Here is a 16,225-nt window from a genome sequence, read left to right on the forward strand (position 1 = left end):
AACAGGATGGCAGCACAAGCTTGCTGCTGCCTACCACCACTCAGTCAGACTGCTCTATCAAATATCAAATGATAGACTTAATTATAATATAAGAAACATACAGAAATATGAGCCTTAGGTCATTAATATGGTCAAATCCGGAAACGATCATTTTGAAAACAAAACGTTTATTCTTTCAGTGAAATATGGAACCGTTCCATATTTTATCGAACGGGTGGCAACCCTAAGTCTAAATATTGCTGTTACATTGCACAACCTTCAATGTTATGTCATAATTATGTAAAATTCTGGAAAATTAATGAAGGTCTTTGTTAGGAAGAAATGGTCTTCACACAGTTTGCAACGAGCCAGGCGGCCCAAACTGCTGCATATACCCTGACTCTGCTTGCTTAGAATGCAAGAGAAGTGACACAATTTCCCTAGTTAATATTGCCTGCTAACATTAATTTATTTTAACTAAATATGCAGGTTTAAAAAAATATACTTGTGTATTGATTTTAAGAAAGGCATTGATGTTTATGGTTAGGTACATTGGTGCAACAATTGTGCTTTTTTCGCAAATGCGCTTGTTAAATCATCACCCGTTTGGCGAAGTAGGCTGTGATTCGATGATAAATTAACAGGCACCGCATTGATTATATGCAATGCAGGACAAGCTAGTTAAACTAGTAATATCATCAACCATGTGTTGTTAACTAGTGATTATGTTAAGATTGATTGTTTTTTATAAGATAAGTTTAATGCTAGCTTATCTTGGCTCCTTGCTGCACTCGCGTAACAGGTGATCAGCCTGCCACGCAGTCTCCTCGTGTATTGCAATGTAATTGGCCATAATCGGCATCCAAAAATGCCAATTACCGATTGTTATGAAAACTTGAAATTGGCCCTAATTAATCAGCCATGCCGATTAATCGGTCGACCTCTACTTCCAATACACGTCGCCTGTGAGCATCAGAGGTGAACCAGTTGCATACACAACTCTTGCAAGACATTCATCAGCATTTCTCTGTCAACGTTCCTCCATTGAGTCAAAAAATCTTCTGATTCCAGGAGGACCGTGAGCTGTTGCTATCGATAAGGTGTCAGAGGTTGCTTGTTGTGAGCGCTGAGGGAACTTTATGCACTTGGCCAGATGATTCTGCATCTTTGTTGCATTCTTCACATATGATTTGGCACAGTATTTGCAAATGTACACAGCTTTTCCTTCTACATTAGCTGCAGTGAAATGTCTCCACACATCAGATAGTGCCCGTGGCATTTTCCTGTAAAGATTAGAAAAAAATGAGTTAAAAAATTTACATATAAATAGTTAAGCGGTTAGATTAAACAACTCCTTTGTAAGACAAATGTTTTAAAATGAAACATGTATGGAAACAGATTAATTAACACTCTTCAGTTAGCAGGCTCAAGCAAGCTAAAACCCACATGGTAGCAAAAACCTACTAGCAGAAATTGTTAACAAGTTAGAAATGATTTAAACACACTTTGCTGTAGGCTACTATTTACTAGTTAACAACAAACCATTTATGTCATAAAATATATTCACCCCACCCTGTATTGTGATCAAAACTGACCAGAAAGCATGTAGTCCTTGGCTCAGACAGTGTAGTAGTGTGGGCTCAATAGCATCTCAATAGTGTGCAAGATCTTGAGAATCAGCTGTACATGTGATGGAAGAGTGCACTGCACATGTGATGGAAGAATGCACTATGCATGCAGAGGGTTGAAATTCTATTGAATTGGGGATAGTTTAACCAAAATATGCCACAAGACCTAGAATTGCCTTATGTGTATCCCACAAAAAGGTTCACTATTATAAGCTAACTTTTTTGATGAATTTAAGCAGAATTCCCAAAATTCCCGGGCTTAACTTCCCATGGAAAATTTCCAGAAATTTCCCAGAAAGTTTACGACCCTTTGCAACCCTAGCGTTAAGATTTCTCTTCACTGGAACTAAGGGGCCTAGCCCGAACCATGAAACCATGAAAAAAAGCCCCAGACCATTATTCCTCCTCCACCAAACTTTACAGTTGGCACTATGCATTGGGGCAGGTAGCGAACTCCTGGCATCCGCCAAACCCAGATTTGTTCGTTGGACTGCCAGATGGTGAAGCGTGATTCATCACTCCAGAGAACGCGTTTCCACAGTCATAGAGTCCAATGGCGGCGAGCTTTACACCACTCTAGCCAACACTTGGCATTGCACATGATGATCTTAGGCTTGTGTGAGGCTGCTCAGCCATGGATACCAATTTCATGGAGCTCCCGACAAACAGTTATTGTGCTGACGTTGCTTCCAGAGGCAGTTTGGAACTCGATAGTGAGTGTTGCAACTGAGGACAGACAATTTTTACGTGCTACGAGCTTCAGCACTCGGCGGTTCTGTTCTGTGAGCTGATGTTGCCTATCACTTTGTGGCTGAGCCGTTGTTGCTTCTAGACGTTTTTACTTCACAATAACAGCACTTGAGAGTTGACTGGGACAGCTCTAGCAGGGCAGAAATTTCACAAACTGACTTGTTGGAAAGGTGGCATCCTATGACGGTGCCACGTTGAAAGCCACTGAGCTCTTCAGTAAGGCCATTCTACTGCTAATGTTTGTCTATGGAGAGTGCATGGCTGTGTGCTCGATGTTATACACCTGTCAGCAACAGTTGTGGCTGAAATGGCCAAATTCACTCATTTGAAATAGTTTCCACATACTTTTGTGTGTATATATAGTGTAGCTACACAATGAATACCTCAAATTGTGTTATCTAGTAGTTTTAAAAACAATGTCACAAAATTATTTAGAATGCATGATTGATTACTAAGCTGTTGATTTATTTAAAGGGTAGGTAGCATAAATGTTACCACATGTAACGTATGGATTTGCATTAGTATATGCATCAAAAGTCCCAATGCGAAGTTACACTGCTATTTTTCAAGTTATTACATAAAATCTGAATTCCGAACAATACCAAAGCCATGTCAGAAAATGTTTTATGGAAGACCTGGCAAGCCAGCCTATTCCCTAGAATTTAAACCCAACAAAAATAACATCAAACATATAACGTTTAACATGACTACTGGTTTCAGTGTCATTTTCAGCCAATTTACAAGCAAATACTTTATGAATTTGTTACAAATCTGCTTTCAAGGTTGCTAACCAACCAGCCTGCTAACGTTAGCCCTGCTAGCCTGCTAACATTACATTAGCACTGCGTGAGTCAGCCAGTTGCTATCAACACCTAGCGAACAGGCACATTATAGTAAACCAGTGTTTTGGAAATACATAATGCCATCTAACCAGTTATCAGATAATGTTACCGGTATAGGCAGTTATCTTAACCAGTAAGCCAGCCAGCTAAAATTTGTTATTTTAGCTAGCCTAGCCAGCTAACTAGCCTAGCTAGCGCACCACCACGTTCAACATAGCTAAGTAGTAAGCCAGAGAACAACTAGTCTAGCACAGGCAGGAACCCACAGAACACAACAACAAGTAGAGAGAGCAGAGACTTACCGATTGACGGCTGAGTTAGCTACCAAAGAAGAGCAAAGGAGAGGCCTTCAGAGGGAGAGGCCATTTCACCGGCCGAGGGAGAGTCGGTTAATCCAGTAGCGATATAGTGAGGTAAATCCACATTGAATTTACTCGGTTTATATCCATCACTGCTGACACATGCAATGTGCCGGTAGGTCGATAGAAAGGCTTCACATTCACGCTTGGCATATCACCTAGTCTCATTCTGTCACGCCCTGACCATAGAGAGCCTTTTTATTCTCTATTTTGGTTGGGTCGGGGTGTGACTAGGGTGGGTAATCTAGTGTGTGTATTTCTTTGTTGGCCTGGTATGGTTCCCAATCAGAGGCAGCTGTTTAGCATTGTCTCTGATTGGGGATCATATTTAGGCAGCCATTTCCCCACTGTGTTTTGTGGGATCTTGTTTATGTGTAGTTGCCTGTGAGCACTCCATAGCTTCACGTGTTCGTTTATTCTTTATTGTTTTTTTTTAGAGTTTCGTTTAATAAACATGTGGAACCCAGATCACGCTGCGCTTTGGTCCGAGTATGCTTCCAACGACGTTCGTGACAGAAGATCCCACCACTACAGGACCAAGCAGCGTGTCCAGGAGGAGAGGGTATCCTGGGCTTGGGAGGAGACCAAGGAGGAGAAGACATCCTGGACTTGGGAGGAAATCTTGGCAGGAGACGAAAGCCTTCCTTGGCGGCAGACGCAAGGAGAGAAGGGAGGACAGCGACGACACCGGGGTTCGCGGCCACATTGAAAACCCAAAAGACAGCCCCAATTTTTTTTTTGGGGGGGGGGCACACGGGGTGGTCGGGGCGGGGAGTGAGCCGGGGAGTGAGCCAGTGACAACCTGGGAGGAGATAGAGAGGTGGTCGGTCGACCCAAGGAGAGTACCAGAGCCCACCTGGGAGTCGATGGAACAGTGCGAGGTGGGATACCGGAGAATGGAGTTGGCTAGGAGTATGTGGCAACGCAGGCCTTTGGAGGAGCGTGTCACCAGTCCGGTGCAACTTGTGCCGGTCCCACGCATCAGGCCTCCAGTGCTCCTCCCCAGTCCGGTACGTCCTGTGTGTCCTCCTCGCACTCGCCCTGAAGTGCGTGTCCCCAGTCCAGTGCGTCCTGTGCCAGCTCCCCGCACTCGCCGTGCAAAGTGTGTCATTGTTCCGTTACAATTTGTGCCGGCTCTACGCACCAAGTCTCCAGTACGCCTTCACAGCCCAGTACGTCCTGTGCCAGCTCCTCGCACTCGCCGTGCGAGGTGTGTCATCGTTCCGGTACAACCTGTGCCGGCTATACGCACCAGTTCTCCAGTGCGCCTCCACAGCCCAGTACCTCCTGTGCCAGCTCCTCGCACTCGCCCTGAAGTGCGTGTCACCAGTCCGGTGCCACCTGTACCGGCCCCACGCACTAGGCCTCCAGTGCGCCTTCACAGTCCGGTACGTCCTGTGCCTGCTCCTCGCACTCGCCCTGAAGTGCGTGTCACCAGTCCGTTGCCACCTGTGCCAGCTCCACGCACCAGGCTTCCGGCGACGGTCCCCAGTCCGGAACCTCCTATGACGGTCCACAGTCCGGAACCTCCTACGACGGTCCACAGGCCGGAACCCAGTCCTGCACCATGGCAGGAGCCTCCCTCTGTGCCGGTGCCCAGTCCAGGCACGGCGTCCAGTCCAGCTCCAAGGCCAGAGCCTTCCTCTGCGCCGATGCCCAGTACAGGCACGGTGTCCAGTCCAGCTCCTAGGCCGGAGCCTTCCTCTGCGCAGGTGCCCAGTCCAGGCACGGCGTCCAGTCCAGCTCCAAGGCCAGAGCCTTCCTCTGCGCCGATGCCCAGTACAGGCACGGTGTCCAGTCCAGCTCCTAGGCCGGAGCCTTCCTCTGCGCAGGTGCCCAGTCCAGGCATGGCGTCCAGTCCTGCTCCATGGCAGGAGCCTTCCTCTGCGCCTATGTCCAGTCCAGGCACAGCGGCCAACTCAGCTCCATTGCTGGAGCCTTCCTCGGCGCCGGTGCCCAGTCCGGGTGCAGCGTTCAACCCAGCTCCATGGCCGGGGCCCTCTGCGCCGAGGCCCAGTCCGGGCACGGCGTTCTACCCGGCTCCATGGCCGGACCCGGGGTCTGGGCAGGGGCAAAGTCCCACACCAGAGGCGCCACCGATGCTGGCGGATCCGCGAGCGGAGTGGGTACTTCGCCCCACACCGGAGCCGCCACCGACGCTAGATGCCCATCCGGACCCTCCCCTATTGAGTCAGGTTTTGCGGCCGGAGTCCGCACCTTTGGGGGGGGGGGGGGTACTGTCACGCGCTGACCATAGAGAGCCTTTTTATTCTCTATTTTGGTTAGGTCGGGGTGTGACTAGGGTGGGTAATCTTGTGTGTGGATTTCTTTGTTGGCCTGGTATGGTTCCCAATCAGAGGCAGCTGTTTAGCGTTGTCTCTGATTTGGAGATCATATTTAGGCAGCCATTTCCCCACTGTGTTTTGTGGGATCTTGTTTATGTGTAGTTGCCTGTGAGCACTCCGTAGCTTCACGTGTTCGTTTATTCTTATTGTTTTTTTAGAGAGTTTCATTTAATAAACATGTGGAACCCAGATCACGCTGCACTTTGGTCCGAGTATGCTTCCAACGACGTTCGTGACACATTCCGAATCCTGCCTTCCACTGGTTATACTAAGCCATCAAAGTCCTCCGGGGTGAAATAAGCACGCATACAGTAGACGTGCACACGGTTCCCTTACACCAGTCTACTTGCTCCAACCAGACCAACCGGTCCCACTTCAAAGCTAGCTTCTCGTTTTTTGGCCACAAATGAGTCATAACCCTGTCCTTGTGGGTATTACTGCACTAGCTACGAATGATGACGGAAAACTACTACAACGATCACTTGACTACCAATACCAAATGTACAGGAGAAGAGGAGATATATTTTTTCGCATTCATTTATGTGGTTTCTTCTTTGTGGATGTGCATAGTAGCTCACTAGTGCCAACCCTTGGTTTGGAATGTAATTGCATGCTAGCATGGCTAGTAGCTAACGTTAGCCAGCTGGAACTAGCTAGGTAGCACCGGTTCTCCATATGACATTGAGAAATAGTGCATTGTGGGTAGTTTACAAGATATCCGGAAATAAGTTAATAAATATGTATAAACGCTAAAACATAACTATGTTTGTAGCTATAGCTAAGCAGATTGTGACAACAACTAAATTACTAAGTCTTTGACCACACTTACTTTGGTGAGTAAGAACTCATGCTTTCTACCCTTTAAGGCAGATTGTTGAAATGTAATGCATTCCTCACACAAGGAAAAAACCGACTGTCCTGAAGTGTGTGTTTTTTAGTTTTTTTTGGCCATGTGCATTGAGGACAGTATCAGAACCATACCCATGTGAAAGCTTAGTAAATTGGAAACCAACTAGGTAAAGGTGTTACTGTTAACTTCACTCTCGAGGGATTTTGATACCCTAATTATGATGAAGCTGAGTTGAGTTATTCACTATGAAAGATCAGTATCTTATTGTGGGTGTGAAACGTGCCAGTGTGTTTGGAACGTCTGTTGTTAACACAGGTTGACACTCCTGATAACATCAGCAGTCACACTGCTAGCCCTTAGGGTAACACATCCCAATAGTGCTCCTTGACTGAACTAGAACGCTGTCTCCCTCTGAGTCTCTGTCACGACTTCCGCCGAAGTCGGTCCCTCTCCCTGTTCGGGCGGTCGACGTCGCCGGCTTTCTAGCCACCGCCGATCCACTTTTCATTTTCCATTTGTTCTGTCTTTGTCTTACACACCTGGCTTCACTCAACCAATTACTTGTTTATTATTTAACCCTCTGTTCCCCATGTTGTGTTTGAGTGATTGTTTATTGTAATTTGGTCCGTCTTTGTGGGCTCGCGATGTTACTTTGTAAATTTGTCTTTTTGAGTAAAGTACGTTGATTACTCATATCTGCTGTCCTGCGCCTGACTCTCTACACCGGCTACACACAGGACCCTTACGACCTGGTGTTGTTCTACTCATATCTGCTGTCCTGCGCCTGACTCTCTACACCAGCTACACACAGGACCCTTACGACCTGGTGTTGTTCTACTCATATCTGCTGTCCTGCGCCTGACTCTCTACACCAGCTACACACAGGACCCTTACAGACCTGGTGTTGTTCTACTCATATCTGCTGTCCTGCGCCTGACTCTCTACACCAGCTACACACAGGACCCTTACAGACCTGGTGTTGTTCTACTCATTTCTGCTGTCCTGCGCCTGACTCTCTACACCAGCTACACACAGGACCCTTACAGACCTGGTGTTGTTCTACTCATATCTGCTGTCCTGCACCTGACTCTCTACACCAGCTACACACAGGACCCTTACAGACCTGGTGTTGTTCTACTCATATCTGCTGTCCTGCGCCTGACTCTCTACACCAGCTACACACAGGACCCTTACAGACCTGGTGTTGTTCTACTCATTTCTGCTGTCCTGCGCCTGACTCTCTACACCAGCTACACACAGGACCATTACAGACCTGGTGTTGTTCTACTCATATCTGCTGTCCTGCGCCTGACTCTCTACACCAGCTACACACAGGACCCTTACAGACCTGGTGTTGTTCTACTCATATCTGCTGTCCTGCGCCTGACTCTCTACACCAGCTACACACAGGACCCTTACAGACCTGGTGTTGTTCTACTCATATCTGCTGTCCTGCACCTGACTCTCTACACCAGCTACACACAGGAACCTTACAGACCTGGTGTTGTTCTACTCATATCTGCTGTCCTGCGCCTGACTCTCTACACCAGCTACACACAGGACCCTTACAGACCTGGTGTTGTTCTACTCATATCTGCTGTCCTGCGCCTGACTCTCTACACCAGCTACACACAGGACCCTTACAGACCTGGTGTTGTTCTACTCATATCTGCTGTCCTGCGCCTGACTCTCTATACCAGCTACACACAGGACCCTTACAGACCTGGTGTTGTTCTACTCATATCTGCTGTCCTGCGCCTGACTCTCTACACCAGCTACACACAGGACCCTTACAGTCTCGCACTTGACTCAAAGTAATAAGTTAAGTTGTTTTTGTGGCAAACTGTCACAGACGAACAACATAGTTAAGACCTAGCTCTATCAGTACTGGGGTCCTCAACCTAACCATGAGAAATGTCAATGTTCAAACACGCACTCGCCCTGAAGTGCGTGTCCCCAGTCCAGTGCGTCCTGTGCCAGCTCCCCGCACTCGCCGTGCAAAGTGTGTCATCGTTCCGTTACAATTTGTGCCGGCTCTACGCACCAAGTCTCCAGTACGCCTTCACAGCCCAGTACGTCCTGTGCCAGCTCCTTGCACTCGCCGTGCGAGGTGTGTCATCGTTCCGGTACAACCTGTGCCGGCTATACGCTATATGTTCAAACACCATCCAATTGGCAACAGATTGTCATGCGAACATTCTCAAATCTGCATATAAACCATATGCACATTTTCCCAACAGAGATGTTTCCATTAAACTGACTTGTGTGATGACGTAGTGCACATAAAAATACAGTTTGTGGTAAAAAAATGTTTGCATTATATAGCAACTGTGCCCACTCTGGTATTTGTACGTGCGGTCTAGCTGGCTAAAGCGCATGTAAGGCCTACATGATGAAATTATTGTGGACAAAAGAGTGAGATTTTTTTTGTTTAAACGGAAGCCAAGCATCGATTTATCATGTAACCAGAATAAGACCCTCAATGGTTATTGGAAAGGAGCATCAAGCTCATCACCTTGCACTTTTCCCACCATGTGAAGTTCATCATAATGTATTTAATCTGGAGCCCAATAAACTGAGTCGTAGTGGGAGGACCACACATCATCGCGTGACTCCAAGTTTACTTCGATAAAATGGTTATTATATCAATATTTACTCATAAAAGCCATAAAAAAAAAGTTAATTGCACAATTAATTTTACCGACACATAATGATCCCACATTGTCAACATTTGTAAATTTTACCGAAAAATGTTCCGTTTCCATCAGGCCTGTCATGAAATTTTTTTTATCCGACATGTACACTGAACAAAAAATATAAACGCAACATGTAAATGTTGGTCCCATATTTCATGAGCTGAAATAAAAAATCCCAGAAATGTTCCATATGCACAAAAAGCTTTTTCTCTGTAAAGTTCTACACAAATTTGTTTACATCCCTGTTAGTGAGCATTTCTCCTTTGCCAAGATAATCCATCCGCCTGACAGGTGTGGCATATTAAGAAACTGATTAAACAGCATTATCATTACACAGGTGCACCTTGTGCTGGGGACAAAAGGATACTCTAAAATGTGCAGTTTTGTCACACAACACAATGCTACAGATGTCTCAAGTTTTGAGGGAGCATGCAATTGGCATGCTGACTGCAGAAATTTCCACCAGAGCTGTTGCCAGAGAGTGTAATGTTCATTTCTCTACCATAAGCCGCCTCCAACGTCATTTTAGAGAATTTGGCAGTACGTCTAACCGGCTTCACAACTGCAGACCACGTGTATGGCGTTGTGTGGGCGAGCGGTTTGCTGATGTCAATGTTGTGAACAGAGTGCCCAATGGTGGCAGTGCGGTTATGTTATGGGCAGGCATAAGCTACGGACAAGAAACACAATTGCATTTTATCGATGGCAATTTGAATGCACAGAGATAGCGTGACGAGATCCTGAGGCCCATTACCGTGCAATTCATCCACGACCATCACCTCATATTTCAGCATGATAATGAATGGCCACATGTCGCAAGGATCTGTACACAATTCCTGGAAACTGAAAATGTCCCAGTTCTTCTATGGCCTGAATACTCACTGTACATGTCACCCATTGGGCATGTTTGGGATGCTCTGGATTGACGTGTATGAAGGAGATGTGGCAAATGGTGGTCACACCAGATACTAACTGGTTTTCTGATCCACGCCCCTACCTTCCTTATAAGGTATTTGTGACCAACAGATGGATATCTGTATTCCCAGTCATGTGAAATCCATAGATTAGGACCTAATGAATTTATTTTAATTGACTGATTTCCTTATATTAACTGTAACTCAGTAGAATCTTTGAAATTGTTGCTTGTTGCATTTTCGATTTTTGTTCAGTATACTTGCGTAAAAAGGTTGGATGGAAACCTGGTTACTGACTTATCACGGTATTGCTAATGCAGCATTTGACTGACTGACTGACAGACAGACAGTTTACAGTTCCAAATGGATTTGTCTAATCTCTGCTGTTATTCTCATCTGTTTCTTCTCCATAGAAATCCTAAAGCCACTGTTCAAAGAACCAACAAGAAAGTGAACAATGACTCAACACTGCGCATACAAAACCTCTCCATCCTGATCCGACAGATCAAGTCCTATTACCAGGTGAGTGTACAGTGAACCCTGAAGCCCTAATGGAAAAATGATAGAGTGCATCTGGTGCTGAGGTCTGGTTCGTTGTGCTGAGCTCTTTAAGCCATGTGCCTCCTAGCTATTTGGGATCAATGACGTATTTGTCTCTGAGGTTTGTCAGCAAGACAAGTTTCAGTGGAGACTGCCTTGTACGTACGTACGTACGCACACACACACACACACACACACACACACACACACACACACACACTTAAATTTAAACTACCCTATAAACACATACACACACACATTGGAAAATAAGTATAAACACACATATTTGAAGATGTCTGTGGTTGGTGTGATGTGGGACGGGGACCTCCATCCAGATGTCACAGAGGATTCTATAAATGGGCGGGAGCTGCATGCAGACAGTCAAAGGTTTAGAGCTGAAACTAAACACACTGATGTGGGTCTCGCGCTTTCACTAATGAAGAGCCGGGATGTATTTTGGCTTCAGTTTTGTGAAGGCTCCGAACAGTATTAAAATGGACACAAAAGTAGGAGTTACTTCCCCACTATAGTAGCTTTAAAAGCTGTCTACCTGTAGTGTATCTGTTTTGCTGCTCAGCTGAGGTTTTTGCTGCATTAGATCATATCATGTTCTTGCATGTGAGAGTAATCTCAGAGCAGAGTTAATCATTTCCATTCTGCTCAAGTAATGAGAGACTTCCAATTAATCTGATGGACAGAAGGAAGGGGGGGCTTCCTGCTGACAAGATCTGGTATACGCCATGATTGCAGAGGGGAGGGGCTTTGGTCTTAATATCCTACATGTATTTTTTATTTAACATTTTTACGCCAAGAAACTTCAAACTTTCCACCTTCTCCACTGCTGTCCCGTTGATATGGATAGGAGGGTGCACCCTATGCTGTTTCCTGAAGTCCACGATCATCTCCTTTGTTTTGTTGATGTTGAGTGAGAGGCAAGTCAGTTAAGAACAAATTCTTATTTACAATGATGGCCTACCCCGGCCAAACCCTAACCCGGACGACGTTGGGCCAATTGTGCGCCGCCCTGTGGGTCTCCTAATCACAGCCGGTTGTGATACAGCCTGGAATCGAACCAGGGTCTGTAGTGATACCTCTAGCATGGAAAGCTTATCTAGCAGTCAGCACATCTGTCCCGCAACTTTTTGCCAACCTCGCAGTAAAGAGGGAACACACTTAGTACTTCACATAGAGGGCAACAAAGAATTTCAGCCATGATAATTTGGTGTTTCTGCTGAAGGCGTTGCTGCTGGAAGAGATAATTGGTCGTCTCAGTGTGTCTTGGCACTCTGAATGATGATCAGGTAGTACGAGATCCAGCATGCACAACATAAACTGCTGGAATGCTTGGAGTTGAAGGTGTGGGAGTTATCAAGCATCACAGTCTCAGTGAAGAGAGGATTTCCCACGACTAAGTCTCCGTCATTGGTCTTCCTATAATCATCTACAGCTCAGCAAGTCTCATACTAGCAACTGAAATACAATCTAATTTTATTCATCACATGCTTCGTAAAGGACATGTGTGAACTAACAGTGAAACGCTTACTACGCAGTCTCACTTCAATAAGCCCAATGCTCATCATCAAATCAAATGTTATTGCTCACAGGCGCCAAACACAACAGGTTTAGACTTTACAGTGAAATGCTTACTTACGAGCTCACATCCACCAGTCCAGAGTTAAAAGGTAAGACAAATATTTGCTAAATACCATATTGAAGAGTAGGATGATGGCCGAGGCTCTGGTCAAAGCTTGGTTAACAGTCCTACTTGGGTAGAAAGAATGTCCATTACCTTGGAACGTCCAATATAAACATCCCTTGAACATCTCATTGAAACAGGGCCATTGTTTATCGACAGGTCATTAGCCTTGAGAAAGCCCTGCTAGGCCCTCTCAAAATGTCTTTCAAAATGATCTGTCACAGAGCCAAGAGCCTTAAGACCCTTAGTAGCTGCTTGTGGTCTTGTGTAGAGCACAGCACTTGCAACGCCAGGGTTGTGGGTTCGGTTCCCACGGGGGACCAGTACAAAAATGTATGCACTCACTACTGTAAGTCACTCTGGATAAGAGTATCTGATAAATTACTAAAACGTTAAGAACATCAACTCTCCGAGTGGCCATGGCAGGCTGGAAGCAGTAGCCTCAAGCACAACGAAACAATGAAGGTGTTGTGCTTCTAGGGTGGGTGTCATCAGGCTTTTCCTGGCCCTCCCTGCCTTTGTGTTAACCTCATGAATCATTATATATATATTCAGCCCAGTGTCCATTAGAAGCCCCCACTGTTCCTCCTGCCCTTTTCTAGCAAGTCTCTCAATGGGAGTTGAGAGGCTTTAGCACCCACAATCAACCCAGTTAACTGGAAACGCCTTGGCATTTTCCCTTTGTGTGGACAACAATGATTCTTGTGGCGTTGTTTTGGTGTTGGAGTAGACATGAGCAGAGCCTTGTCAGTTTGAGATCCACTTGATTACTACCTCATTCACTCTCATCACGGGTTGAGATTGGATGGATGGCCTTTAGTGTGAATGACAACAGTTCTTGACTAGTAGATCAGAGTGATCCAGCTGTCAGCAAACACTCTGCTTTTCTTTTTCTGTTGTCACTTTTTTAGCTGATTAGGGAACACCAGTAATTGCTCCACTGAAACAAGAACAGCTCAGTCTTACGATCTTGGATAATGTTTTTAGAAACAGAGTGCAAAGACATTCTCTCAGATCAAAGGTCAATTGCCGGTCAACAGACCCCTTGAGATCTTAGTGAGGTCCTGACTTGAAGCCACCTTCAGCACATACTTCTTATTCCTAGGCTCTGGATGACCTACTATCCAGCCTTAAGTTGTTATCTCTGCCCTGGCTAAGGTTCATCCTGGTTCTTCAGTGCTGCTAGTTATCAACCTGTATGACTGGTGGGCCTGGTTGACTCTAAGCCAGGCTAGTGGATGGGTGGCAGGTAGCCTAGCGGTTAGAGCGTTGGGTCGGTAACTGAAAGGCTGCTAGATCGAATTCCAGAGCCGACAAGGTGAAAAATCTGTCTGTGCCCTTGAGCAAGGAACTTATCCCTAATTGCTCCAGGGTCGCCGTTGATAATGTCAGACCCTGGCCATGACCCCATTCTCCGAGGGTGTCTCAGGGGGAGTTAGGATATGCAAATAATATTAGGCCAAAATAAGCACCCACCAAATTATTTACATTTAGCAGACACTCTTATCCAGAGCGACTTACAATAGTGAGTGCTTACATTTTCATATTATATATATATATATATATATATATATATATATATATATATATATATACTGCTCAAAAAAATAAAGGGAACACTATATATTAACATACCAGGTCCCAATTATTCACCACCCACATCCTCTGTGGCTGTTCAAAGTCTAGAAAAGGACGCTTGGTTATTGACACATTGAAAAATGGGTTTGGTTTTCTTTGCTGTGGTGCCAGTTCCTGTTCCTGCTTTTTCATTTATCCATTTGAATCTCACACATTCCAGATGGACATGTTAGAAATGTTATCAATTCTCTAGTTTCTATTTAAGGGAGTTAACCGCAAGCATCTATAGTGAGCACATGGAAGCAGAGCAGATATGGTGGTGATGTACTAGTGTGTGTGTGTAGTTTGGTATTGCTTTGTCTGTCAAGCTTCTGCAGTGTAGCTTCACTCTTTAATATCAGGGTAGGAGGAACATTATTGAGTTACTGATCGTGCTGACTCATCTCAAAGTCTTCTGGCGTCAGGCTAGAGACCTCCACTCCTCTGGGACTACCTCTCCCCTTCATATATTTTTTACAGTGTCAGCTCTCTCATGTATATACCATGTGTCCCAAGGTTTCTGCTATTGCACTTATAGACTGTCTAGACACACTGCTGCTTAAATATGTGTAGGCGCTAGTCACTCGATGAAATAGGAAGGTAATAGCCTATTGGGGGTTCTGTTGTTGGCATGGAGAGGGTGTTACTACAGTGCGATGCTGTATTGTGGTGGTGTTTTGTAGGAAGAAGCAATACTCACCAGTTGTTTCTGTCTGAAGGAATGATTGATTAGAGCCAAGTTGGCGGAGCTTTCCTAGGTATGACTTTGTAGTATTATGCTAACAGTGCATGAGATATTCACTTTAAAATTGCATAACTTTTTATTTATGAAGTAGGCTATTCATTCTTTGTCATGTTCTTTCAGGATCTTCATCACTCAGCTGTACATCATACCTTCTTCAGCTAGGCTTTGGTCATTGGGCTCAGGGCATGAGGTAATCATTGGTGGATGCATCGCTCACAGGTACTTCACAGTCCACTGAATTCCACTGTGAAGCTGTGATCCTCACCAGTCTACTGAATTCCACTGTGAAGCTGTGATCCTCACCAGTCCACTGAATTTCACTATGAAGCTGTGATCCTCACCAGTTCACTGAATTTCACTGTGAAGCTGTGATCCTCACCAGTCTACTGAATTTCACTGTGAAGCTGTGATCCTCATCAGTCCACTGAATTTCACTGTGAAGCTGTGATCCTCACCAGTCCACTGAATTTCACTGTGAAGCTGTGATCCTCACCAGTTCACTGAATTTCACTGTGAAGCTGTGATCCTCACCAGTCCACTGAATTCCACTGTGAAGCTTTGATCCTCACCAGTTCACTGAATTCCACTGTGAAGCTGTGATCCTCACCAGTTCACTGAATTCCACTGTGAAGCTGTGATCCTCACCAGTCCACTGAATTTCACTGTGAAGCTGTGATCCTCACCAGTCCACTGAATTTCACTGTGAAGCTGTGATCCTCACCAGTCCACTGAATTTCACTGTGAAGCTGTGATCCTCACCAGTCCACTGAATTTGACTGTGAAGCTGTGATCCTCACCAGTTCACTGAATTTCACTGTGAAGCTGTGATCCTCACTAGTCCACTGAATTCCACTGTGAAGCTGTGATCCTCACTAGTCCACTGAATTCCACTGTGAAGCTGTGATCCTCACTAGTCCACTGAATTCCACTGTGAAGCTGTGATCCTCACCAGTCCACTGAATTCCACTGTGAAGCTGTGATCCTCACCAGTTCACTGAATTCCACTGTGAAGCTGTGATCCTCACCAGTCCACTGAATTCCACTGTGAAGCTGTGATCCTCACCAGTTCACTGAATTCCACTGTGAAGCTGTGATCCTCACCAGTCCACTGAATTCCACTGTGAAGCTGTGATCCTCACCAGTCCACTGAATTCCACTGTGAAGCTGTGATCCTCACCAGTTCTCTGAGTGCTGCCTGGTGATTCATCAAGTCTGTGGTGGGCCAGAAGGGGCTTTGGAGATCTATCTCGTTAACTCTATTTCA

General features: G+C 45.5%; 1 protein-coding gene across 7 annotated transcripts in view; it reads left to right on the forward strand.

The window, feature by feature from the left end:
* The window catches only part of LOC106577115 (girdin), a 105,327-nt gene that overhangs the window by 14,168 nt on the left and 74,934 nt on the right, over positions 1-16,225 (forward strand). For all 7 annotated transcript variants that reach the window (XR_006760348.1, XM_045700963.1, XM_045700961.1 and 4 more), the window contains exon 3: positions 10,777-10,885. Coding sequence is in view for 6 of the 7 variants with exons in the window: in XM_045700963.1 (XP_045556919.1) it covers positions 10,777-10,885 (109 nt within the window). In the remaining variant the exon portion in view is untranslated. The remainder of the gene's footprint in view (positions 1-10,776; positions 10,886-16,225) is intronic.

The sequence above is a fragment of the Salmo salar genome, chromosome ssa18 (assembly GCF_905237065.1).
Source record: "Salmo salar chromosome ssa18, Ssal_v3.1, whole genome shotgun sequence".
In the NCBI taxonomy this organism is placed as follows: domain Eukaryota; kingdom Metazoa; phylum Chordata; class Actinopteri; order Salmoniformes; family Salmonidae; genus Salmo; species Salmo salar.